The 25,762-nt window shown below is 40.7% G+C and overlaps 1 protein-coding gene across 2 annotated transcripts; it reads left to right on the top strand.

Moving 5' to 3' along the window:
* The first annotated feature begins 14 nt into the window (after window positions 1–14).
* On the top strand, window positions 15–25,163 carry LOC308187232 (nuclear pore complex protein Nup153-like). Of its 2 annotated transcripts, XM_080609395.1 has the most exons (10): window positions 168–2,166; window positions 3,269–3,321; window positions 6,003–6,129; window positions 7,754–8,200; window positions 9,442–9,534; window positions 9,773–9,860; window positions 11,838–14,046; window positions 18,561–18,756; window positions 19,283–19,328; window positions 20,147–25,163. In XM_080609395.1, the coding sequence occupies exons 1-7, from the start codon at window positions 2,080–2,082 to the stop codon at window positions 12,266–12,268; spliced, it is 1,326 nt and encodes a 441-aa protein (XP_080465521.1). In that variant the 5' UTR covers window positions 168–2,079; the 3' UTR covers window positions 12,269–14,046; window positions 18,561–18,756; window positions 19,283–19,328; window positions 20,147–25,163. The 2 variants fall into 2 exon arrangements, with proteins under 2 accessions (XP_080465522.1, XP_080465521.1); XM_080609396.1 differs by lacking the exons at window positions 9,773–9,860; window positions 18,561–18,756; window positions 19,283–19,328; window positions 20,147–25,163 and having other exon boundaries at window positions 15–2,166; window positions 11,838–14,613.
* The last annotated feature ends 599 nt before the right edge of the window (window positions 25,164–25,762 follow it).

The following is a 25,762-nucleotide window of genomic DNA, read 5'->3' as shown; positions in this document are numbered from 1 at the left end:
GCTTCTTAGGCTGGAAATCAAAGTGGACAGTAATACTGGTTGCTTATTGCTTTTAACTCTTTCAATCTCTGTATTGTTTAGCCAGCACAATCTCCATTTGGTAAAGTTCTAAAATGAATGTAGCAGCAACTGCTTAGTTTTTAGGGGGGTAGAGGTTTTTTTTTTTCTTTTTCTTTTCTGACGCTATAAATCTTAACGCTCCTAAATTCCTATTTGGAGGTAGCACAGAACTGGTGATAATGCTGTGGTAAAGCATGATTTCCTTTCATTTTCTTTAAAAAATGAAAACTAGTCATCTTTTTTTGACGACTTTAGTTAGGGGTATCCTTGGGCTTATTAAATTGCAAAACCCTTAAATGACCACTTGAAGATCAGGTGACTGAAGGAAATAACAAGATGTGCAAACTTTTCATCTTCTGTTCTAATGAGAAAAGGGACAGTGTCTCAAGAAGTTTCTGTGCCAATTCCTTGATTGGATGGATGTATAATTAAGTTTACAATCACTTCAGAGTTTACAAACATCTCAGATTTCCTGGACCATCTTTTCACCATCTGCCAAATTACAAGGGCATGGAGAAGTGAAGTATATCATAAATATTATCCAAATAACTAAAACCAAATCTGGTGTGAATTCTCAGTTATATTATAGCAATACACCTGTGATAAGGCATTAAGAAAGATCTGCCAGATTTGCAACAGAGAGCCTGAAATTGTCAGCCACTAAATGAATGTTGCACGCAGCTGTCAGTGGGTGAAAGGAGATAGATTGTCTATTCATAATACTAGAATTCATAATGGTGGCGGGAGAAGGGTAGCCCGTGATGAGAAGCAATTATTTGCTGAGGAGACGATCGTGTGTTTTCCTGCTAAAGTGAACATGCGGTTGACGGAACACTTGTGCACTCGGGCTAAACTTCTGCAGTGGGTAGCAGTGATGTGGTATTTTTCTTATTTCAAGGAACTGTACCAGGCAGAATAGCTCTTGGTGTATTGAATGCCTAACTGGGGGAATTAATATTTTTCTTTTTTACCTTTAAAACCAGCAATGAACCGTCGTTCACTCGAAGTAGATTTGTGAACTTACATAAAACATGTCTTATTCAAGGTTTCAAACTGAATGTAATATTTTTTAGAAAGATGTATTTTTATATACTTTAGAGAGAGTGTGAATCCTATTACTAAGAGCTGGGAGATACTGTGAAATTAAAGCTGCAGCGTAAACAAAAATTTCCTGTTGGTATTGATTTGAACAATAGCATGCTTCCTAAGACTGTATTTTCTGATCCTTAAGACCGCAGGCGGAGCCATCGGTAAATCTTGTAGCCTTTAGGGTTTGTTTTCTGTCTGACAGTTCAGTTAAGTCAGTTTTGCAGAACACGCAGTGGTCTGTGTTAAAAATTAACTCTGGTCTGTGAAAATGCTTTGAAAAGGGAAGTCAAACCCACTACTTGAAGTGCATCTAATGCACATGTAAAGCATTGGATCATATTTTAATGAATGAGATTATTGTAAGACTGACAAGTTGGTTTTTTTGAGTGTGTTCTATTGTTTGTGTAACTTTGAAGAGGGAAAATGTAGGGGATGTGAAGCCCAGAAGCCTGTATAATTAGTTGCTTAACACTTCGAATGTTAAATTAATGAATTAAGCTACTGAAAAAAAAAAATCACAGTGTGGGCAGAGGAAAAGATAGGAGCATATTCTAGGAACATGGGTTATTTTAATTATGGTAGCATGAATTATTTTGTCTATGAAGCTAACTGCCAAATTTTGAAATGGAATTCAGTCAGACTTTGGCTACTTATATATAGCTTTATGGATTTCGTTACTGGTTTTCTGGTGATTTCCCTCTACAAGTTGAACGGTCTTCAGAATTTTCAAATCGTATTCACTGAGTGCCAAGACCGATGGGGGGAGGTTTATAGTTCTGTAATTTGTTTTCATCAATAAATATTGGAATTAATTTGGGTGGACGTAAGGATAAATTGATTGCTGTTTCCCTTTCAAAGCTGGAATCCCAGAATGCATTCCAGCCTCCACCTGTTAAGAGACTTGTGACACCAACGGTAAACCGTCAACCGATGCGTTATACGCGGTATTCTGAACCATCACCGACTTCAACTACTCAGTCCAGCAAAATTTGCCAGAGAGTAGACACAAAGTTCCAAGTGAGTACATTTTTGAGTCCTTATGTGCCTGTTTTTTTTTTCCAGTCTTGGAATGTTTCTCAAACCAATTGTTATCCTATCTTTGCAAAAAGTACTGATAGTATGTTTGAGGCGAGCTTTAAGGCAGTGGGAACCATTGTGAAATAGATTGAGCTTTTATGGATTTAATTCTGTTTTTGGAACACTCAGTGTCTTGTGGTTGTTTTCACGATGTCATGATGTGCTATTGAGTCATCCTGTTCTCAGTGAAAGAATATTAAAAGACAGAAATGTTTTCCTTTTATATTCTCATGTACACAAAGCTGTCACTGATGAAACATGCTCGTGTTCTGTGTAAACTATTCCAGGTGAGCTATGTGCTCCAAGTGAGAGTTCTGACAATGTGCTGAGTTATCGGTTTTGATTGCTTTGGAGTAGATGGAGTCTGATAAATTTTCCATAAAATTAAATGGGCATCTCTTTCTGCGAAAACATCTGTGTTTCCAGTATCAGTCTGAGTGTACAAATGACCACGTGTTAAGTGTATGGGCTTCTTAGGCTGGAAATCAAAGTGGACAGTAATACTGGTTGCTTATTGCTTTTAACTCTTTCAATCTCTGTATTGTTTAGCCAGCACAATCTCCATTTGGTAAAGTTCTAAAATGAATGTAGCAGCAACTGCTTAGTTTTTAGGGGGGTAGAGTTTTTTTTTTTCTTGTTTGTTGATAAATGATAGAAAACAGAAAAGTATGTCCCTTTTACGGGGTTGGCAAACACAAGTTTTGATGAAAACTCTCCCCCCCACACACACAATTTTTGTCATTTTGTTTAAAATAATTACTTTCTTTGTTAGAGGATTTGACAAATTTGATTTAGTGTTCTATCAGTTTGTCCTCAATGCTGAGTGAAGCAGTGATGCTTACTTTAGCCCCAAAATTTAACTGAACTGTACCCACAATGCTGAATTAGGGAACAACGTTAAGTAGGTGAGGTGTATTCAGGGCTATAAAATTAAAAATAAATAAATAAAATAAAAACCACAAAAAAACACATGAAGTGGTTGTTGGTACTTTGTGTATTCTGTACATATTCAGCTAAGTCTTGAACTAAACTTAACTTGCAGGGGATGAGAGAGAAGACTTTGCCTGCAGAACAGCGAGCAGAACCATCTGAAAGGTATGACATCTATTAATTTAAAACTTACTTGAAGAAAGAAAGAAATCTCCTTTTTCAGTACGGTCTGCACCTGAAAGGTGGTGACAGTTCTCAGTAAAAGGAATGGGAAATCCAATGAAAATTTTGTATTTTGAGGCAGCTGCAAAGTCTGGATTGTGTTTGAAGATCAATATAACTTTGAGAAAATTGTTGTTTTTATGAAAGGAAGGAAGATGAGCAAGAATAAAAGTACTGATACACCGCTTTTTATCCCAAGTTTATCTTCTGAGAAGGATACGAAGATGGGAAACGAAGCACGTTATAATGCTGTATCCACAGAAAGGATCTTTGCTATTGGAGGCCTTATTTTTTCCTTCTACAGGAAATATGGCTCATTTTGTAGTTTAACTAAATCTGTAGCGTTACAAATTTTGCTTTGACAGATATTTCATGGTTTATAACTCAGTTTACTTATAACAAAATAATTTGTCCCTCTTAATGTTCCCTAGGGGAAAAGCTATTAGTTTTAGCTATTTAATTGCTTGCAGTTTGAAAGCTCTGTCCTAATGGGATGATTCTTTCTGAAGCATTCTTTAGAAGGTGAAGTAGGCGAAGTGAGTTACAGTTCAGGAGGATGTTTATTGATGTGTTTTTTTCTTTATTTTTTAAGCAAAAACATGGAGGAAGATTTATGATTTATTATTCTTTTTTTTAATACTCCTTTCATGATGAAGTTAATTGTCTGCTTTGAGTTCACATGAAGACCATGTGTTCTTTAGAATCATTTGAGGCCAAATGCTAACTCATCTCTAAAATAAAAAAAATCCAGCAGAATTAATTGAATTTCTTCTTGAGGAGACTGCTTTGTGTTATACTGCTTTCTTGGTTTAGGTCAAATGAGTTATCCTCCAGATAATATTGATGGCTTTTCCTTCTGGGCAAATGGTGTTTTGGGTAATAATGCTTGAGTTAAGGGACTTTGCACTCGGTTTTTAGGGAGTCGCTCTTTTCAAAGAACAGTAGCAGGGAATTTTGTTGACTCTATGCTCATCTGCCAAGCAATTCTTAGGTGACCATGGGCATTCTTTGGCTTGCAGAAAGAACTCAACACTTTGTTTTGGCATCTAAAAGTTGGACTTCACAACAACCACCTTTTTAGGGGTGGAAGCGACTGGCTTTAAGGTTCTGGTACAGGTGCAATCAGGTGCTGGGTTTTAATTATGTTTTTTTCAAACTGTTCTAAATTGTCTTTGTTAGAACTCCTTTCTACTTCTCCATTTAGGAAGGAGATACAGAAAACTCACACTGCTTTTGATTTCGTTCACAAAGTTTATTGCAGTGCCCTACCTTTTGTTTGTAGAGTAGGTAGTGGTGGTAGTGTTTTTTGTGATGCTGGTCTCTGTTGGGTGCCATGTTCTGGAGCAGGAGCACCACACTGATCTGCTGGCAAGAGTCCCTTTGGACAGTTGAGTTGGAATACTCAGTAAATCTCTGGCCCACCAATGCTATATATCTATGCGTGTGTGTGTATATATATATATTTTATATCCTGAGTCCAATTGTAGATTAGACTTGCTTGAAGGCTGACAACTGTCTTTGCCCCCTTGAAGCTCACAGGTGTTAACAGAAAGAGGAATATGGGCTGTTATGGGCAAGCGATAGTTGTCTGAATGAAGATCTATTTTGATGTAAGACTTTTTTCAGAATTCTAATGGATTGACAGTTTGGATTAGAGAAAAGTCTGAGCATCTGCCTTAGGGATCTGTCTTCCTCTATGCAGTTACAGTGCTAAGCAGGCTGTTGTCAAGTATTTGACAAGTTTAGACCAGTTCTCCTCCTCAGTATTGTGGGAGTTTGACCTGGTGTCTTCCAGTGCGATCTAATGCACTTTTGTACTGACTGACTGATTGGCTGCAAGATAAGCTTTGAGGTCACAGTTTTTCCAGGCATACTTCATTTTCTTGCCATAGTACTTTTGTTAGAGTTATTCCCTATTCCACTTCTGGTTTGGGTTATTTTTTCCCCATTTGCTCTTGGATTAGGATATCTTTCTGGTTTTGAGCTAGGCTTTTTTAAGTACCAGAAAAACGCCTTTGTATGCCTTACAAAAGGGATCTGTATTCATGTCTGAAAAGACTTCTGGAATGTTGGCATACCCAAACACCTCTGCTGTTCCTGCTGATGGCCACATGAAAGCCAGAGCTGCTTCTGAAGCTTAGGCCATATTACCTTGCCACACAAGTCTAAGGCGTCCCTATTCTATCAGAGCTGTTGGCAGTGTTTCCCATGTGTATGTGTGCATATGTGCACTCTTTCTGTATTTTTGTGAGCTGTTCTTTTATATCCCTGCAAAAGATACACGTGCATCGCAGAATCAGAGAACCAGTCCTATTTAAAGGAAGCACTGGAAAATAACAATCTAAATCAGCTCTTCTATTTCAGGTCTTCTGGCTTAGTCATTGTTCCCATGTGAACGGTGCACTTATGTATGTCCTTTTCATTGCTGCTGTTAATAAAGTTTTTCCTATTTAGAACATCAAGTATTTACCAGCGTTTAGCAACTTGTGAGACAGCTTTAGTTTTTTTCTGATCAGCAGGTTTCAATTCTAGGACTAATAACAGCTCTAATATCTTGAAAAAAAATTTGGCTGGTGATTTTTTTTTCTCTTGTTTCCCCCAACTTCTGTACTATCGTGTGCTAGCAATGTGACCAGCTACAAATTCAGTACTGCTGCGTCCAATGGTCTGTCTTCAGGAGTGAGTAGCGGAGGCGGCAAAATGAGAAGGGAAAGAGGAATACACTATTTATCAAGAGCTGTACAAGAACAGGTAAGTGACTCTTAAATTAATTGCTGTCACTGAGCTTACTGAAGTAACTAGCTAAGTGTGTCAGTTTTATTGCATCATAGTAAATTATAACAATACCGCTTTATTTTTGCATTGTTTTTGTTTTCTTGTGGGTTTCAGAGCAGGCTCCAATTGATTTCCTGTCTTTGAATACCTGAACTTTGCTTATGTAATTTTGAAATTTTTAATTCTCTTACCTTGGAGATTCTTCAAACTATAACATTTCTCGTTAGCAATTGAATGAATGAGTCCTAAGAAGAGAAGTAATGTTTTGGTGAAGGTTTGTATAGTTTTTCTACAGGAATGATACTTGAAACGAGTGCCAAGTATAAAAAGAAAAAAAAAAGCTTAATTTTTGGTTTCATATTTAAGTCATACAGAAAGATACAGGCCAAGAGTTTGAAAGAGTAGTAGAAGACAGCATTCTGCATGTCTGCTAACGATGACTCAGTTTTTGATACTCACCAAACTCATTGTGAGAGAGTTTTTTTCTCATTTTAATAGGAAAAATCTATTCCATAAAACTATGACCATGAATATTCAGATTAATTTTTCTTTTATTGGATGTTATATAAGCTGCCTGTAAGTTAATTTAAGTATTTATGTTAATATTAAGTATTTAATTAATATTAAGTTAATATTAAGTATTTAAGTTAATTTAAGTTTCAAATCATTAAATGGGACTTCAGGATGATGCAATATAAAGAAATCGTAAACACTGTTGTTTATTCCTGTAACACAAATAAAATAATGGTCCAAATATCAAAAGTTCCATAAACTTTTCAAATCAAAACTGTGAAACAGATGTAAGCTACAGGATGCACTGAATATCAGTAGTACCAACTTACATCCCTGCCTAGTCATTTCTAAGTAGATCATGATAGTACTGTACAAATTTTGGTCAGATTTCCTATGCCATTTAAAACATAACTCATCCAATCTTAGTAATCAAATAAAGTAAGTGGCAGGGATGAAAATTGAAGTTGTTAAGAGGCTGTTTTCTGATTTTTATATTTGCATCCTGATACATGGTATAGACTGTATTTACCAGAACACAATCTTCAGTGCTGCTAGTCTGACTTTCTTTGGTGCTTTTTGTGTTTAGTTTGGTTTTTGAACCTACCTGCTTCTTTAAACATTACCTTTTTCCACGTTCACTGCTGTAGTGACTTTAGAAACTTTGGCAGCTATCCTGCCTAATTTTGCAAGAGGAACACTTTCTCACTTGTTTTGAGAGTGTACTCTTAATTGAAGCCATGCGAGGGTAGTTAGAAAGGATGATGCTTCTCCAGAGCTTTGATGACTAAAGTATAGAAAAGAAAGAAAAAAAATGTGATCTGTGCATCAATGTTCCGCACAGGTTTTGAGTTAACTTTCAGTGTTCTTGCTGTACAGTTGTTGAATAGAGTATAATGTGGAAGCAGGCCTGCCATAAATTAAAATGACGTGGTAGACAGAGGTGGGGAGATCGGGATTTCTTCTGGAAACTTGCTTTCTCTTAATTTGTATGGATTTTTGTTCTATTTAATTTTGTTAATAAATTGGGTGGGATGGGGTGAGAAAGTAGTATGTCTTGTATAAGAAAAATTAAAATTTGCAACTTTAGGAAGTGGAGGAACCAGTGCTACCGAAAATACCCCTACCCATCAGTGCTGCATCGCTGCCTCAGTTCAATTCCAGTTTCGTTGGTAGTAGCGCTGTCTCAGCGTCACCGAGCGCTGTTTCAACAGCAGCAATGAGCACGGCAACTCCAGCAGCTGCGACGGGCATGGCAAATCCATCAGAGGTGGAGGGCATGACAGATCCATCGGAGGTGGAGGACTTGACAGATCTATCAGAGGAGGAGGTGGAGGACATGATATATACAACGGCGACGTCAGGCATAACGTGTTCAACAGTGCCCTCAGGCTTGACATATCCAATAATGGCGGCGGGCATGCCATACCTGCTGATGACAAAGGACATATCAAGGTCAACAGCGGCAACGACAAGCGTGGCAAATTCAACGGAGGCGGCAGGCATGGCAGATGCAGCAGCGACGGCGGCGGGCAAGGTAAATCTTTATGCTATAAATAATGTTTACAATGAGTATACTGCTTTATTGCGAGTTGACTTTTTCTGTGGTGCTCATGAAACTAACAAATATTAGTTTCTACGCAGCTGAATGAATTGGGGTTGTATGCCAGTTTGGGGAAAAAGGCATAAATGTTTTGATTCTGCTTCTCTCAGTCTTAGAGCCTGCCAACTCCCATTTAACGTGATTGTATAACTGCTTCAAATGCTGTGGAAGTCTGCGGGGGAAGGGGGGTGTGGACTTTATGCCAAGTTATTTATAGTGGTTTTGGCAGGGGTAGAGTTAATTTTCTTCGTAGTAGATGATGCTGTGTTGCAGATTTGTGAGCAAAACAGTGTTGGTAAGGCACTGGTGTTTTAGCTGTTGCTGAGCAGTGCTTACACAGTGACAAGTCCTTTTCTGTTTCTCACGCTGCCCTGCCAGCGAGGAGGTCGGGGATGCACAAGAGGCTGGGAGGGCACTCAGCCAGGACAGCGGAGCCCAGAGGACCGAAGGGATATTCCACACCATTTAGCGTCGTGCTCAGCAATAAATGCTGGGGGAAAGAAGGGGAAGGAGTGGGGAGTATGTACAGGGTTATGGCATTTGTCTTTCCAGGTAGCCATTACATGCGATGAGTCATTAATGCTACCTCAAATTTAACAACTTTACTTCTTTACTTCCGGTTCTTTTCCCTGTTCCACTTGGAGGGAGTGAGCGAGTGGCTGTGTGGTGCTTAGTTGCCTGCAATGGTTAAACCACAACTTTATTTAAGTTATTAAATTAGAGGTAACGTGGTCATATGAGCCTCACATAGAATGAGCCTAGGGTGCAATAATTGGCATATTATTGCAATAAAATAAACATTAATCTGTTCCAGAGTACTTGAAATATTTTTTGTACGGTTTGAAGTAGACAGCTGCTTTAACATGTTGAGGTGTTTGCTGAAGTTCTTGGAGTATCATTGGGCTGAGTTTGCCGTTCTTCAGCTTCCTGGCTTGCTTTTCCGTGCATTTAGACCTAAGTAGCATCTCCAGCTTTTCCTCTCAGTTTCTGGAATTTGGTTTTGAAGATATTGTCCTATACCCACTTGGAAACTTCCCTGTGTTTTATTATTACTTTTATCTGCAAAATAACTCAAACATCAGGTTTTTCGACGTCACTGCGGGACTTCTGTTGGATAGTGAATTCAGGTAGTTGTTGCTCTTAAATATAAACCTTTAATTCTTTTGAAAATACAGATACAACCAACAAGTACTGTTAGCAGTCCTGAGTTTGCGTTTTCATCTCCAGTTGTGAAATCTACTGAGGCAGAAGTGCTACCTACGTCTTCTGTAAGTAAAATAATAAAGGAGCTTGACTTTTTTTCTTAGGCATTTAGTAGGCTGTTGCAGAACACTAAAGCAGAATCTGCCTTGATGGAGAAAAGTATGTAGGCTTCTGGCTTATAATTTGTCATTCAGCATGCGTGCTACAAATGTGAAGAGCAGCTTTCAGATTTGGTTTTGTGTGTGCATTCGATTGGAGTTCCTGTGGCTTGAGAATCTGAAAAACCTCTCTTGTTCATAGCAGATTGGGTTTACATTTAGTGTTCCCGTTGTAAAATCGGCAGAACTTTCTGGACCCAGTGGTACTCCAGTGATGCCCTTTCTTACCCTAGGTAACTGAAACTTTAGCACTTCAGATCTGAAGTGCTGATTTTCCTTTTTTTCTTTATTAAATCTTCAATCTGTCCTGTCTGCGCATGCTAGCAATTCCAGGCAGTGTTGGACTTCTGCAGTATTTTTCCAGTGACAGATCTGCTTTTATAATTTTTGTTTTGTTTTGTTGCTTTTTGTTTTGCTTGTAATCATAAAGCATTGCAAAGTAAGTAGAATTTGTGAAGATTCTTATGTGAGAAGCATGAAGCTGGAAATTCTTGTTTCTAACAAAAGTGAGTATAATCTGCTCTAACTAGGTCACATTGTGAAAGCTGTTTTTGTTTTCTTTTGTTTCAAAAGACACCACCACCTCAACCAACATCAACACACAGAAAGAGGAGGTCAAAGATTTTGCTGGTGGTCCCTTCACCACTGCCCACGTATTAAAGGAAGGAAGCGTCTTAGACGTTCTAAAAAATCCTGGTGAGATAATGAACTCCTTTTAAAAAGATGCTGCAAAAAATACGCTAGCATTTTTTATTAAAAAAAAACCAACACACGACTTATGGTTAATAGAGTATCTGCTATAAATATGAATGTAGGAGAGCATTACATTAAGCGCTGCGTTTGTTAGGGTGCATCTGCCCCCTTCTATTCTAAGTGGTGTTTGTTGCTGGAAGTAAAACTGCAAGATGAAAAGCAGATGGGTTGCATCTCCTTTACGTGTTAGGATGTAATTGTAAATGAGGTACTAAGAGAATTAGCCAGATAATCGGTGTTTCATTTTAAGTAAATACAATTTGTGGAATTGAAAAGGAAATGTTTGTAAAGCTCAACACTCCTGTCCCACCTTCAGCCCAGGTGAAGAAAGAATAGGAAAGAGCTTCAGTTCCAAATACATGGCGAAAGCTGCGAATCTTTGGGCCTTAGCTTACAATGGCTCCTGTGGATTAAAATTTAAACTGCAAACAGAAGTGGAGTGTTTTACGTTAAAAACCCTTTTCTGAATTTTGTTTTTAAGCAATTGCAATTGTTTTCAACAGTTTCATAAAGTGTGTCTGTGGAAAAGATATCTTTTAAGAAAAAGGGCTTTATTGAATTTGATCTTTTCCCAAAAGTCTTCTTCTAACTTACATACTTGTTAAGAAGGCAGCACATTTCTCTGTTGGAAAGAGCTAAGTGAGAGAAAATACATTGTGCATTTTGTTTAAGGAAAGACCTCTGAGTGAAGTGACATTCACTTTCTTTATCGGTTTAAAAGAAGCAGAATCTAAATCCACATTGTTCAAAGACTTCATTTTTGATTAAAAAAAACCAACAAACAAACCACAAAACAACTATGTTCAAGGTAGATTTACAAGCAACTTGAGCTGCTGTTTAAGATGCATTTCCTTTAGTCTTTCTGTATTAGTAGCTTGTCTTTTCTGTTAAAATTGCCACCTTTTAAATAAGGAGTTGTCCTAATTATAGAAAATTAGACAGTTGTTCAATTGTCTTGAGTTTTTATTATTTAATTAATATTCAGCATCTGTGGGAAAATACCGTATGGATTGCTGCTCCGAGTACAAACTTCTGTACAGTTACTGGAGTAGATTTGAGTCATCTGCTACGGAAGGAGGAGCTTTAGAAATCTGATTCGATTGGGCATCGCGTCTTAATCAAATTGTATTATTTCCATTCCACGTTGGACTGTCAGATTTCAGTCAGCTACTGTCTGTTTGTACTTGTATCGACCAGTGAAAATGTTGATTTAAAGCTTGCTTGGAAACAAAGAGTTAAATGAAGCTTTAACGAAATGTTCTGTTGTGACCCAGTGCAGCAGATGAAATTTCATCCGTTTAGATAAGATTTCTGGGGACTTCCTGTTGCGCTCGGTCTGAATGTCTAGTTGTAACCATTGGCACCTGGGTTGAAATTTTTGCCCTCTAGTAAAGTCACTTAGTTACATGTAGTGAGGTGCTGCGCTAACAGGAAGACTTTTTTTTCTTGCTTCCTAGACTTTGGATTGTTGAAAACACGCTCTTCTACGTCTGCGCAACCTACAACAAGCACAGTGGTTTATACTAGGCCTGCAATAACAACTTTTTCTGCAGGTAAAGAGACTTCTAAACAAGCATCGTACTGGCAATCTGATACATGTGACCCTTTTCTGCAAAACAAAGACATGAAGGACAAATGTGTAACTTGTCAAGCTACTAAAGCGTCAACAGTTGAGAGTATGAAACAGACAGTAAGTTCAAGTCAATGCGACACCTCAAAGCCAGCAGCGCCCCCAGCAGGGATGCTGGGCTTTGGAGACAAATTCAAAACAGTACCTGGAACGTGGGATTGTGATACATGTCTTGTCCAAAACAAACCGGAAGCTACAAAATGTATAGCATGTGAGACACCAAAACCTGGAACGGGAGTAATGCCTGCTCTGACATGACCAGTGGTCACAGACAGCTCGGTGACAGTGACATCCTCCTCGAGCAGCACTGACACAACAGCCACTCTGGGCTTTGGAGACAAATTTAAGAAGGCGAAAGGCTCTTGGGACTGTGGAATATGCCTTGTACCAAATAAGACGGAAGATAACAAATGTGTAGCCTGTCAGTCTGAGAAACCAGGTATGGTCCTTTTTTTCCTGTTGTTTCCATCCTAGCCTCTGTGAATCTTGTACAGAATAAAAGTACGTTGCATATATGGAATATTTTAAGCAACACGATTCCCAGGTACGGTTGATGGGTTAGCGGCTGTCTGCAGGATTGGTTTACAGGCACTTCAGAGGTCTCAGCCCAGGTTCCAGCCTGTCGCATAAATTGAACTGATTGTGAAATGTATTAGTACGGAGCTGGATCAATGCAGATACCCCCGGCTTTGCAGCTGGTGAGGGAAGATGGCTGAAGTGGGTGACTTAATTTAAAAACAACATAGTGATTTTTCACTGGCGAAAATGAGAACTCCATAGAAAGAGTTAAAAATGACTGCGTTTTTCTCTTTCAAAAAATAAGTAAAAAAAATTACAGAATGTGGCCAAAATGCCTCTACTCACCGTTTGTATGTAATTGAGGGGAGATGTGAAGCCAGATTTCAAGACAGTGTAGTCTTAACTAGTCTTAAGCTAAAGCAGAGAGATGCCTATGAAGGTCAGTGGTAGGCTTCAAGAAAGCGAGTGACCCGCTGGGTAACTTCTTCAGGGCAGTACTGGGTTGTTTCCCATTGTGTGTGACCGTAATTGATTTTGAGCGTGGTTGTATTGTTTTTAAAATACGATTCTAATTCTAACTTTGACTCTAAATGTCATTTAACATGCCATTACATCGAAAAACACCTGTGCAAATATATCGTGGAAGAAACAAATTAAGATGGACTAGACCGGGCTTTTGTAATCATCCTGTGCGGTAAGACTGAAATTTCATGAGGTAAGATAATGGATTTCAGACAGAGTTGATTCTCTTGGACTTCCAACCTCTGAGCGGTCAGTCGGCATCTTTGTCTGAGGCTCTTGCCATTGCAAGGAGGAATTCTGGAAATGAGGGGTTTACTGTGACCATGGTGCAGTGAATTGCACGGTTACGTTGCACTTGTCAAGAGGAAGAGCGATGCAAGTAATACTAGGATAAAAGTTTTCTGCGTGTGCTGTGGAAGGGAAGAACCATTCTTGTCTTTCCGGTTTTGAATTTGAAGCGTTATCTTCTGCTTCTCTCTTAAAAGGCACCTTTTTTTTAAAAGGCACCTGTCAGGCCTCTTTATGGAGGTTACACTGTGGTCAACAGCAGCAGAAGCTTGTGTGCTGAACAGAGTTGTGTGTTGTTTGGAAGCTTTGAGTTCCACTCTGTTTTTTTTGTTTGTTTGTTTGTTTCTTTGTGGGTTTTTGGTGGCTTTTATTTTTTTCAGGGGCGGGGGGGGGGGAGTTGCGGAGTAGTTTTGAACATTTCTGTGGGATTTGACAAATCAAATTTAAAAGTTAATGTTCATTTTATAGTTCATGTTCAAACAGGATGGTTAACTGTCTTGTTTGTCTCACAGAGGGTCCAACACCTGTGACCAGTAGCAGTGCATCTGCATTTTCTGCTCCTTCTGGAGAATTTCTGGATTTAGACAAATTCAAGAAGCCTGAAGGAAGCTGGGATTGGGAGACCTGCTTGGTTCAAAACAAAGCAGAGGCCACGAAGTGTGTAGCCTGTGAAAGTGCAAAGCCAAGCACCAAAGCAGAGCTCAAAGGTAATCCTTAATGATTAAAACGAGGATGCATATTCTGTGATTTATTTTTTGGTTTGCTCTGATTTTTTTTATTTTCTTACCTGTTAAGCACAATTATTTTTTCCTTTGAGGTGTGGCAAAATTATTCGTTTTTCCTGTAGGAATATTGCCTAGATAACATCTGTTTCCACACTTTTCCCCAAGAATAAGTTTATCCTTTTTAGAGAAAAGCTTTCATTAATGACGTGCTTGTTCTTTACATGCCCTACACGTTGTTCATTTGGAGTTCAGACTAAAAACATGATCTTTCAAAGAAATTCGTATACTTTTTAAAGCCAGGTGGTGGGCAGAAAACACAATTGTGAAAAGTTTTATGTAGAGAGGAAGCATGGGGTTTTCTTGTTTGTTTTACTGTTTGGTGGGTTGTTTTTTAAACAGTTTTGACTGGAAAGATCAGGACTAGAATGTAGTTCAAACCTTCATGTACTTCAGGTAAACAGAATATCTTTTGTCTTCACTTGTGCGCTTATGTCCATCAAGTAAGACCTCTGAAACCATACTAGAAAAAATCTGCGGGATTTGATATGTTCATGTACTAGAGCTTTAGAAAAAGTTTAATTCCTATATGCAGCATGTCTTCTGTCCTGGTTATTGATACGTACGCAATTAGTAGCAATCCCTTTTTTGATCTCAACACTAGGTTTAGACAAAAAATTGCGACACCTTAAGGAACCTGTCCTGCATCTCATACAAGCACAGAAGTTGCAGTGTCTCAATGCTAGCAGTACAGTTGGTGGTAAAATCTTTAGTAGGGTGAAATAGAGGCCTCACACTTTTCAGAGAAAAAAAGAGATGAGAGAGAGTATCTTATTCCCACGTACTTGCAACTATGCTGCAGAGTGTACTGCTGTTACTCTAGTGCTACAAAGGTCCAAAAATCACTGAACAGTTATTAGCCAGTTTTGTATTCCTTTAATTTGTTGAAAGACTGCAGTAGAGGATTGAAGTTTTTATTGAGGATCACTGTGTGGAAAAATTCTGATTGTTAAATGTCATTTGTATGACTTAAGAACCGCGTTTTGGAGTACAGAATTCAGTATTAATTCCAGAAGGGGTAAGGGGAAGGACATTAGCTAGTAATCCCGAACAAAAGCAGTGTATAGAGCTATACTGATTTTAATCGCAGTATTCTTACAGTTGGTCTGTTACTGAACAGATATGTTTTGGGGAGATATGGTGGCCAGGGAGGCGTGTGTGTTTGTGTGCTTCCTCTTCTAGTTAAGGTTCTGGGGTTTGGTTTAGTCAGGAAAATTCGATGAGGCACCTTGTGTAAAAGGAAATGTTAACCAGCATTTTTCAACACGGTGTAGTCCCTTAAAAGTGTCATAGATGAAAAGAGGCCATAAACGCTGGGGGAAAAAGTTAGTGGGAAACTGAGAGCAGGATCACATTCAGTAGTGAGAGAGCAGCAGCCTAGGGAAAGCTGATGAATGACTGTAACAGATAGTTCTATTTTAAGTGTAAAACAACACTCAGTACTTTATAATGGTGGTCTTACCAGAGGGTTCTTCTCCATGGCTCCTAAAAGCACGTCTTGAAGGCATTCGAGTGCAGTGAACTTAAGCTGTAAGAGTTGGGCTGGTAAGCTTGGCCTGATTTGAAGCTGTAGGCACGGGGCTATAATTTCTGAACAGGCTACAAAAGAAACTGTACCACTGTGCTTTTCAGTGCTCCGTTTAGCAAAGCCATCAAATTGTTGCAGGCAATTGATGTTGTTCTTCTAAGAGCACCTGAAAGATATTTTTGTTTGAAGAGTTCAGAGGTACCGGTTAATACTGGTTCAGATAATTACAGCCAGCTCTTGGTGTTTGTGACCAATAAAGTTTGTGGCTCCAAAAGGAGTGGGTTAGTGCTAACTGATTAACTGCTGTATATGCAGAAATATGGAATCTGATTACTTACGCAGAGAGCACTTAAAATGTATTGTTTTGCTGGCTCTCAGTGAGTTGCATCTTAATGCTACCAAGGAATAAGCTTTTTGCTTCTGGCCCAAGTGTTTTAATTTGGTGAAAGCCTTTTCTGTGCACGTGCACATGCCAGAGAGGTTGCTTAAGTAATAGAAGCTATAGTAGCTGCTATCTTCTGTTTTTTGTAGAAGACAGAAACTGAATTCGTTAGCTTTGTAACTGTTATGCATACCAGAATTGGTTTTCTCCCTTTTGAAAATAGTAGAGGGTATGCCTATGTCAGATTTGGTGAGCAAGGTGATCAGATGAGGGCACTGCAAGACTGCCAGAACGCACCAGGTCTGGGGGGAAAAGGAATCCGGCTGAGCATAGGAATTTCTAAAAGGTAACCAAGGAGTTGTGCATTGATACAGTTATTCTAAATAATCAGATTCTTGTAGCTCTGCCTTTGGAAAGTCTGTGGCCCTTGCTGTAGTGGCTGTACACACGATGCAGTCTACAAAACCAGAAATGCAGAAGTCCTATGTTTTGACTCCCTGGATTCATCAACCTGCTTCAGGATGGCTGGGGGAATCCAACTGTTAAGTCTAGCCAGACAGCGCAACTTGGGCTTAGCTGCCATTGTAACCAGCCTTGTTTCTCAACAGTAGCAAAGCTGAACGCATTGGTAAATATTTTCAGGTTTGGGCCTGCATAAGGTAGAAGGGACAAGAAGTGGTTTTATATGCTAGGGAGTTCTTGTTCTTAGAGCTTTCCCTCTAGTTTGAGAGAAGCACATAACTAGTTTTATAGTGGGTTGACAGGAAAGAAGTGGGGGGGAAAAATGGGAACGCAGGGAGATAGCCAAAGGCGTTATTACTAGAACAGGTTTAGAATGCTATTCTTTGCTTTTCATGAGCTTAGGGCAATGGGGAGTTTAAAGCTTAGCACTTCCTGAGAGGGTTTCTTACTCTACCGGCTCAGTTCTATCACTTATTTAAGGCAATTCAGGTCTCTGAACGGTTAAAGAATTGATACCAAATTTGATGAACTCTGATCCAGGATACTGACAAAACAGGACTTCATATAAACAATTTCAGTATGTTCATGAGGTTAGCTTGTGTGTTCTGTTAAATAGTAAAAAATGACACTTCTGTTTCTGTTTACCTAGCATAATTCTGCAAATGTTGCCTCCTTCTGCTTTAGAATGGAAATGCTCTTCTCCAAGAGAGCACTGTCCAAACTTCTTTGCCAAAATTTTTTGATTAAATTAATATTGTTTTATTTTGAAAACAAGAATAAGCCACAAACATGTTTTCTTGCTTCGGCTATCCAGAAGAACGTCAACAGTATTTTCAGATTTTCCTTCCCTACACAACTGTATGTAGGAAGAGTGCAGTTGGAAGCAGAAGACGTAAGATGATGTATCTTCTGTTTGTTTACTACAGTAACAAGACAATGGATTACCTCTTTATTAGAACTTGTGTAGCTTTGCAGTATTGAAACAAATGTAGGTATTAAAATACACATCAGTAATACGTTTCTGAATGGCTGAGTACCGTGCTCTCTTAGCATTGAAATACCCAGCCATTGGATTAGTTTGTCCCTCATGTTTGCTGAGTTTGGAAGCTATTTCAGAATGCCTTCAGCTTGTATTCTTCCCCAAAAGCATAGAACTCACTTCTCTGCATCCCCAATTCAAGTCAGAGAAACTGGGCACTGCAACCACAGGAGGTCTGCCTGTACAGAATCAGTGAAGACAAGTCTAAACAGCGGATTTTTTTGAATATGCAGCTGGGTTATCTGAATGTTCTTTATGCAGTGTACCTCAGTTTTAGTACAGATAGCACTTGTCTTGGTTCTTGTCATTAGTCTGAAGCTGCCCCTGAGAAAATCTTGAAAGGGAAAGTAGTGAAAGCTAATCAGCTGGCCCTTTCTTCTTAAGAACCAGTGTATTTTGTAATTCTCCCACTAATAATAAGGCGTCATGCTGGAGAATCGCGATTGTGTTGTTAAGCAAGACTGACTTCACCTGAGCGGTATAGTTGGCAGCTGTTGAATGTTTAATGGACTTTAAACAAACAAAAAAACTGAGCAGGTGGAGGTAGACATGGCAAACTGACAGGCAGCGTCAGATGCTTCTTTGAAATGGATAATCTGACTCCATTCACTTCTTTCTGGAAATAAGATCTAGTAATTAACCAAACAAAAGATAGAAGGGTTAAGACTGCATCTTTAAAGCAGCTGTGCTTGATAAATGTCTCTGGTCTTAAATCAATCTTTAGCAAAGCACAGAGACTTAGCAGCAGCTTGCTTATGCCAACGCTAAAAATACTTGATGTGTACAGGTAACCATGTCAAGGCTCTGGAGTTAATCCATGAGAACAATTCCTTCTGGTATTGGCAAAGGTGAGGATGCTTGCTTCTATAGAAATGAGGTTTTGAGCTGTGACTTAAGCTGTCACTTAGGTGACTGTTTAGGAAAGCTTCCTTTTAAGTTTTGAAGTATGTAAGCTGACAAATTGTTTAAGTTCAGAACTGGGTTTACAGTTTCTGTTCTCTGACTGTATGCAACTTCTCATGTTTCAGACTGAAAGCAGAATTGCAGCGGTACCAGTCATACAACTATAATGATTATTGCCAAGATTACCAGAACTACCACTCGCAGAGGAGTTAAGATGCTCACGCTGACTACAACTACAGCTCCTATGCTCCCTATGACAGCATGCAAGCTGTTGGAGACTGCTCTTTAGGAGATTCTTTAATGGCTCCAGCTGTTTTTGAGGTAAAGATAGTGCACGCTTGCTGTAAAGAAAATATTTCACAGATAATACGTTGTACAGATTTGTGTGAATCAGCAAAAAGAATCCGAAGTTGAAAACATGCTTTCTGCTTAGTGTGAAGTTAAAAGAGCAGATTCCATTCAGAGGTGTTTGTATTTAAGTGCTTAAATAGTAAATCCATAGAATTAGTGATTTATACACCATTATTTGTTCACGCATACCAAAGAATGGTTTTGACAGCATAATTGCGTACGCTTCTTCTGTTCCTGTTCTTCTGATTTGCTTTGCTTAAAGCAAATTAAACAGTTGTTGTAAGTGGACTTATCGTGGTCAATGTATTAGTTGTGACCTCCGGAGGTCCCTTCCAACCTGTACTGTAATATTGGCTTTCTTCTAAAAATAAGTAGATAAAATGCCATCTATCCTTGTAGTTGTAGGAAGAAGGAATGGGTTGAGACTGCAGCACTTTGAATCTGTGATGCTTTCTGAAATGAGTTATGATTAAACTTAGCCTTTTCTGTCTTTCAGGAATCTTCAGTTATGACTGCAATCGGTGATGACCTAATTACTGACGGTAATAAGGGTTCTATCATTGTCACTTGAGTTTAGCCATCCTTGTGCCTTTTAACAATACAAGCCAACCTCTACTGGATGAAGAACATCTTGAAAGTTCAGCTGAGGTCAAACCTCTGTGGGGTTGATCTGCAATCAGCTGGGGTTTTAAAGCTGATACAGCATACACTGACCGCATCAAGTAAAACGGGACACTGTCAATGCTTCGCAGCAGGTTTCTTGTACCTGTGCCTTCATTCCCATTTGAAAATGGTCTAAGACAGAATTTTGTTCTTTGTATTGGTTCCGCTAAACAGATTTTATATTAGAAACTCAGTAATATGCAAAAGCTTTGTTCTCCACCCTGAGGTAAAAGCTTATGTTGCAGATTCCAAAAGGAGGATTCAGCTTGCACTTACAAATACGGTACAAAACATATTTGTGTCCTGGAAGGTTTGCAAAGTTCCTCACGTGGAGGCATTTTGTGTTAGTGTTTAGAAACTATCCTATGTAACGTGTATTGCCGTAGAAGTGAATTAAATGACTCTTGGGAGGGTTTCATGGCTGATTATCCGTAAACGTTATCTTTACTATCTTAAACATTGTCTTTGTCTTTATCTTGAAAGACAGTTCTAGTCCCAGCCTTCTAATATACAAATTCCCAAAAGTTGGAGTTGTGAGGCTCAAAATTTTAGAGGACTAAATACCTCACTAAAATTAGTAGATCTAATAGCTTATTACACTTAGCTTAAAATACATTTTATTAGCCATTTCACGTGAAGTTTTTTTGTGCGCATGCCTCAGATTTGATACTTGGACTTACCAGGCTTTTATTTTCAGATCCACAGCTCTACTTGGATGTTGATGAAATGAACAGACAATTCACGGAGACAAGCGAAGAACTCTACGATTCACTCATGAATTGTCACTGGCAACCTCTGGATACGGTCACTTCTGAAATCCCCTCTGCTATTTAAGTGTCTTCTAGAGCATGACCGTTAGGACCAAAGTGCTAAAACTACATTTCTTCTACATTATTCTAGCTCATAAGTTTTAAAGCACAATGATAGGTTGGGTTTTTTTTGCTATGCTTTTGACAGTTTCTGTAATCTTTTTGTTCATCACTCCCTTCTTGGAGCATCATGAAGTCATGTAAATATTCGAGAAATGTAAAGAGGTAAATGGGGTCTAAAGATAGACTTGCCTGTGTAAATAAAAAATTTGTTTCTGCAAACCTGCCAGCAAGGGATTTTACTTGTACCTGTGTGCAGCACGTTCTCTTCCGGCTTATGGAATTTAACAAGGTAGTAAGGGTATTTCATCTGTCTTTATTTTTATATGGGCATTAGGACACAAGCAAAATCTAGCTTCCCCTTGTTTTCCTGGTTCCTTAGGTAAGCGACAAGCCAAGCCTTTCATGTGCTTGCTTAGACTGGAAGTATGTATGGGAGACACTCACAGGCCTTGCTATGGAAACACCTGTGCCCACTTTTTCCTGCAGGCTGCTGGCTCTAACTGTACTACTGATACATGCTAGGTCAGCTAAAATTGGCTTATAAATAGGGTATGTTAAGCATATGGAAGTGTAGACTTCAACTGCCATAGCTACAAACATCCCGTGGAATGAGGATGATGTCTGCTGGCACTCTCTGCATCAGCATTCAGTTTTCCCTTGCCCTTCTTACTGTTAGACTTCTCAGCTGACGCTTTACAGCGAAGAAATTGCTACAACATAATCCGTGTTCTTAAACCTAAAAAAAAAAAATCTTGGAGAAAACAACTTGCTGGTTTTCCCTCCTTGCTGGCAAGGAGAAAAATAGTCCACCAGGAACAACAAAAAAATCCTAGTAACAGCTCCTTAAGTTATACCCTCTGCTACCCTCTCTGATTGCTCTGGTCTTCCTTCATTCGTGGTAATGAAGTTTTTAAAGCTCTGGTAGAAGGATGACAGCACTCAAGTCAAAGGAGATGAGAGCAATGAGGAAAGCTTTGCTTTAAGCTAGAGCAGTCTTGCGAGTTGCTGCCTTTATGCTGTTCTTATCTTGAAGGGTACAGAGTCTTTTCCAGTCATAGGGACTCCATAACCCTATGAGTATGGAGAAATAGTTGCTAATTAACAGTGTGTATAATAAGTAAGTGAGGCTGGAAACAAAAGAATATTCCTCCAAGAAAAAAAAGGAAGCAGAAATTACTGTACTTAATAGCTGGGGAAGCTGTTAAAGCTAGTTGACACAGTTCTGGTACTGCCGTGTGTGTTTTGGGGGCAACATAAACCATAATTGCTGTGATGGCAGGTAAGAATCCAATTCTTTTTTATGGCTTAGTGTAGTCAGTGAAAGCAGTGGTCCTAAGCTGCATGCTGTTCTTAAATGTAATGCAAATTCTCTTTTGTGACTCCTCAGTACTTCCAGGTTACTTGTAGCTGATCACCAGCAACTGCTTCTGTTAGCTATTAGCTGTTGGGTTTTTGCTAGGAATACTTTCAGTCCTGAATTGAAATGATGACATCCTGAAACAGAAGAGGCTCTTGGAGTATTGTAGGAAGCACATTCTTCCTGGTTCTAGTGCAGGTGTACACGTAGGAGGAGACAGAAGGCAAAGAACCTCACATAGGTGGAGGGGGTGAGGTGGCATCACAGTTAGAGCTGTTGCAGTTAACTCTTCCCAAAGCATGAAAGCAACGTGGCTGGGAACAGGGATTTGTTGGGTTGCTTCTTTGTGTGAGCCAGGGAGTCTTTTGAGGGGCAGATTAATAAGAATATGACACAAGGTAGAGGTGGAATAGATGAAGCAAAGAATCTGGGTGGGAAAAGGGTTGCTTGTACGTGTCTATGGAATTGTTTCAGGGGACTGAGCTGGGGCAAATTCAAGATAATAGATGCAGCCTCCTTGAATTTGGATGGCAGTGCTGAAGCTTCAAAACCTTACAAGGTTTGATGCCACTTCAATTGCAGTGCATAGCTGTGGTACTTGAGCTCAGAAGTGCAAACTGCACAGGATTTTTTTATCTATTTTCTTCAATGTGAGCAGCAAAACATCTTCCAGGAATGTGCCTGGGTGCTACGCTGCTTTGACACGGCTTGCTTTGCATCACCAAACACAGTAGTTAGGTTGCATCGAGTACTTTGTGGAAACATTCATTGTGTTGTCACCCAGAAATGGGATGCTACAGATATGTGTTGGCCCGGCAGTATCAGTGCTGGTTTTTGGCCTTTGAGAGGTTGGTCCATAACATGTGACCTGTGTAACGAGAGGCCCACATAGATTGGTGACTTCATTAAGTCTGATGCTGTGGTGGTGTGTGACCCAAGGCCCTGAACGTCAGAAAATCAGGCTGTGGCCACCTATTTTATGCAGACTTTGCCTATTAACAAGGTCTCTACACTGTACGTTAGAGACGTGCGCCTCCTTTTCCGGACTAGATAGCAAAAATACCAGTTTTGTAGTTCAGTGAATGAGATTGGTTGGGCTGTTTGTTCTCCAGAGCTGAAAAATGTTGGGAGTGTATTCTCTTGGAGTCCACAGAAATGAAAATGATGAGAGGAAGAGAACGTTGGTTGCAGCCCGCGTGCTGCTGTTATAAAGTAGTTCTCTGATGTCTTTTTCCCTCTGCTGAGACTTATCAGCCTATCGTCCTTTCCTGTTAGGAGTGCATACCTGGCTTGGGATGGTGTGCGCAGGGCAGATTCTTTACCGTAAGAGCACAGTGAATGCCAGACTTCTTCCTGTACTGCCGTGTTAACCGTGAGTCACAAATTCAGGAAGCAGTGATTGCATCGGAACTGCTAGAATGCTTTGCGGAGTCTTTTTACTGGGTAAACTTCACAGCTGCAGTTACAACTTCCAGCCTGTGTTAGCTGAACACATCGTACTGGTGCCCGCCATCAGTTTGACAAAGATGGGATTGCAGTAGGAACTTGCTTTTTTCCTTCTTTTTAATTAAACAAGTCTTTGAAGCAACTTTTCCAACACCGCCATACTTCACTTCTTCCAGTTATTTTCTGTTTTACTTAGCTGAAATGTTTTTTTTCTTCCAAGCTTGAGGAAGTTTTCTACAAGAATGTCCCGTAATGATTTCATAAACTCTTTTCATTGTACCTAGCTGCAACAGAGAGTGCTTTTATTCAAAAACCTGCTGGTTTTCTCTTCCAAGAAGCAGTGGGGTTTTTCCTATCTCTTCACTGATGGGAAAGGCTGTAGGACAGTAGCTTGAGGGGCTGCTAATGCTGTCATCAGTGAGCCGGGAAGAGGCAGGAGTCCGAAACGGGTAAAAAGTACTTAAAAGGATACCAAAAGAGTAAACGGTACTTAAGCCGTGGATGTTTCTTTTTGCAGGGATGCTCTGGACCAACCGCTTCTTTCTAGCGCTACCTCAAAGTAACTTGCAGATAGAACTCACAGGGAAGGTTGATCAAATGGTGATGATCGCTGTCATTCTGCTGGACACGCAGATACTTGCCTTTCGTTTTGGCTCATTTTTAATACCAATTAACTTCAGTGCCTCGCGTTAATAGACACCGTTTGACTGCATCGGCAAATGTTTCTGAGTCGTGAGTGTCATTAAAGGCCTGTCACCCTATGGAAATCCTTCTAAATAAGAAAAATGGCATTTAAATAAATAAATAAAGCAGCGTTTGAACTTATGAGCAAACCTAGCGTAGCTGCCTTTGACGCTGATCTGGAGGAGAAAAATCACGTTATCACGCTACTATGGTTGCCTTAATAGGTTTGGTGTACATGAGGGAGGGAAGTATTATGTGATGTTTGCCTAGCTATTACATGGCCGATGCAGGAGGGGTTTTAGTCAGTTCCCTGAGCACGTATTGTTGCAGAAGTCGGTGATTTCACTGCCCAATGTCTGTTATTAAGGGCACGATTCATGTCCCGTTATCGTTTTTATTCTTTATTTATGTGTTTATTTTCTGGGGCGGCGATCTGTCACGATGCCCATCGTTCCCCTGCCGTGGGGTAGAATTTAGCGTGACGACTGCCTCCCGGACCAACGGGGCCACGAATCCGGCCTAAAACACTGCTTGTGCGTTGGTTGTCGGCGTGGGGGCTGTTGGTTGTCGGTGCGGGGGTATCGGTTGTCGGTGCGGGGCTTTTCTGACGAGCACTGTGGGCTCGGGGCGCCGTCCCACGCCCGGCGCGGTGCTGCGGCACACCAGCGGTCGGCGCCACGGCGCGGGGAGGCTCTGGAGGTGACTCCTAGCCCCGTGCTTACGGTGGCCGGGCCGGGGTTCATTATGGCGGCCGGGTCCTGAGGGCGGGAGCGGGAGGGCGGCGGGACCGGGACGGGACCGGGGCGGGGCGAGGAACGGGAGCGGCAGCGGGAGGGGGGGGCGCGCGTTCCCGTGAGGGGAGGGGGCGCGCGAGGGAGGGAGGGGGAGGGTGTGAGAAACACTCCGTAGCCAATAACTTGGGCTCAGGCGAGGAGCTCGGCGAAGCAGGAATTTATTCGCGATCGCAGTGGCGGGCGTCCCGTCCGTGCGAGGACTACCGCACACCAAATTTCCCTGGTGTATTGCCAAGCACTTCCCCGTGCAAGGGCTTACCATACACCACATTTCCCGAGACTCTTCCTTTCTCTCCCTTATCTCACGCTTCGTCCGTCTCCGGCCGCGCCCCTCGCGGAGCTGCGGAACCGCGGATCAGGACTCCACACTCGCTCCGTACAAAAGTACGTCTCAATCACACGGCACACAGAGTCTCACCCGACCCCCAAGGCAATACTTCCTATTTCTTACCTTGGTCTGTGCACAGAGTTACCGGATCAATTCTCAAAGCCGGAGTGCCTGCCTTCTTCCCTTCCCCACTCCTTCACGGATCCTGCCTCTTTCATCAGTCTCGGGCCCTCTGTCAGCTCTCCGCAGAACCGCCGCCGTCGATGCACAGGACCGCTGAAATCAGCGGGGCATGCCTTCCTGCTGCTGCGGCGGTGGGGCTCCCCAGTAGGCGACTGGCTCCCGGACGAGCCCCCAAATTGTGAGAAACACTCCGTAGCCAATAACTTGGGCTCAGGCGAGGAGCTCAGCGAAGCAGGAATTTATTCGCGATCGCAGTGGCGGGCGTCCCACGAGCAGGAGCGCCCCTGCTGGTTCCAAAACCCAGTTTATATACTTTTTGATGACGGGACCCTCCCCTGTTTCCCCACTGAGGGGGTGATCCAGGCTCACAATCTGTCTGATGCTTCCCAGACAATGCATGGCCTTCAGTTGCCGGCCTGTTAAATTTCGAATTTCTTTCGACTTTTTTACTGGTTGAAGCGGTAATGGTTCTTCACTTACCTGACTTGACTCAACACCGTGATTTTCCCCGAATTGTTCTACGGAGTCTGGTTGTCTGCATTTTACAAGGTCGCCTGCTAAGCGTTCTTATCGCTGCAAGCACACCTCGATACCCCATTCCTTACCTTTAAACAACGTAACTCTGCAAAAACAACATTTTTATTCCCAC

Source organism: Anser brachyrhynchus, assembly GCF_964034855.1.
Source record: "Anser brachyrhynchus genome assembly, contig: SCAFFOLD_187, whole genome shotgun sequence".
NCBI lineage: Eukaryota > Metazoa > Chordata > Aves > Anseriformes > Anatidae > Anser > Anser brachyrhynchus.
The sequence above is the reverse complement of the archived record's forward strand: the minus strand, read 5'-3'. Positions and strand labels throughout refer to the sequence as shown.

Excerpts from the sequence above, each read along its gene's own strand:
- LOC308187232 (XM_080609395.1), top strand. The coding sequence starts at position 2,080 with ATGCGTTATACGCGGTATTCTGAACCATCACCGACTTCAACTACTCAG. Across the intron at positions 6,130-7,753 it reads CAAGAGCTGTACAAGAACAG|GAAGTGGAGGAACCAGTGCT; the intron begins GTAAGTGACTCT and ends TTGCAACTTTAG. Across the intron at positions 8,201-9,441 it reads CAGCGACGGCGGCGGGCAAG|ATACAACCAACAAGTACTGT; the intron begins GTAAATCTTTAT and ends TTGAAAATACAG.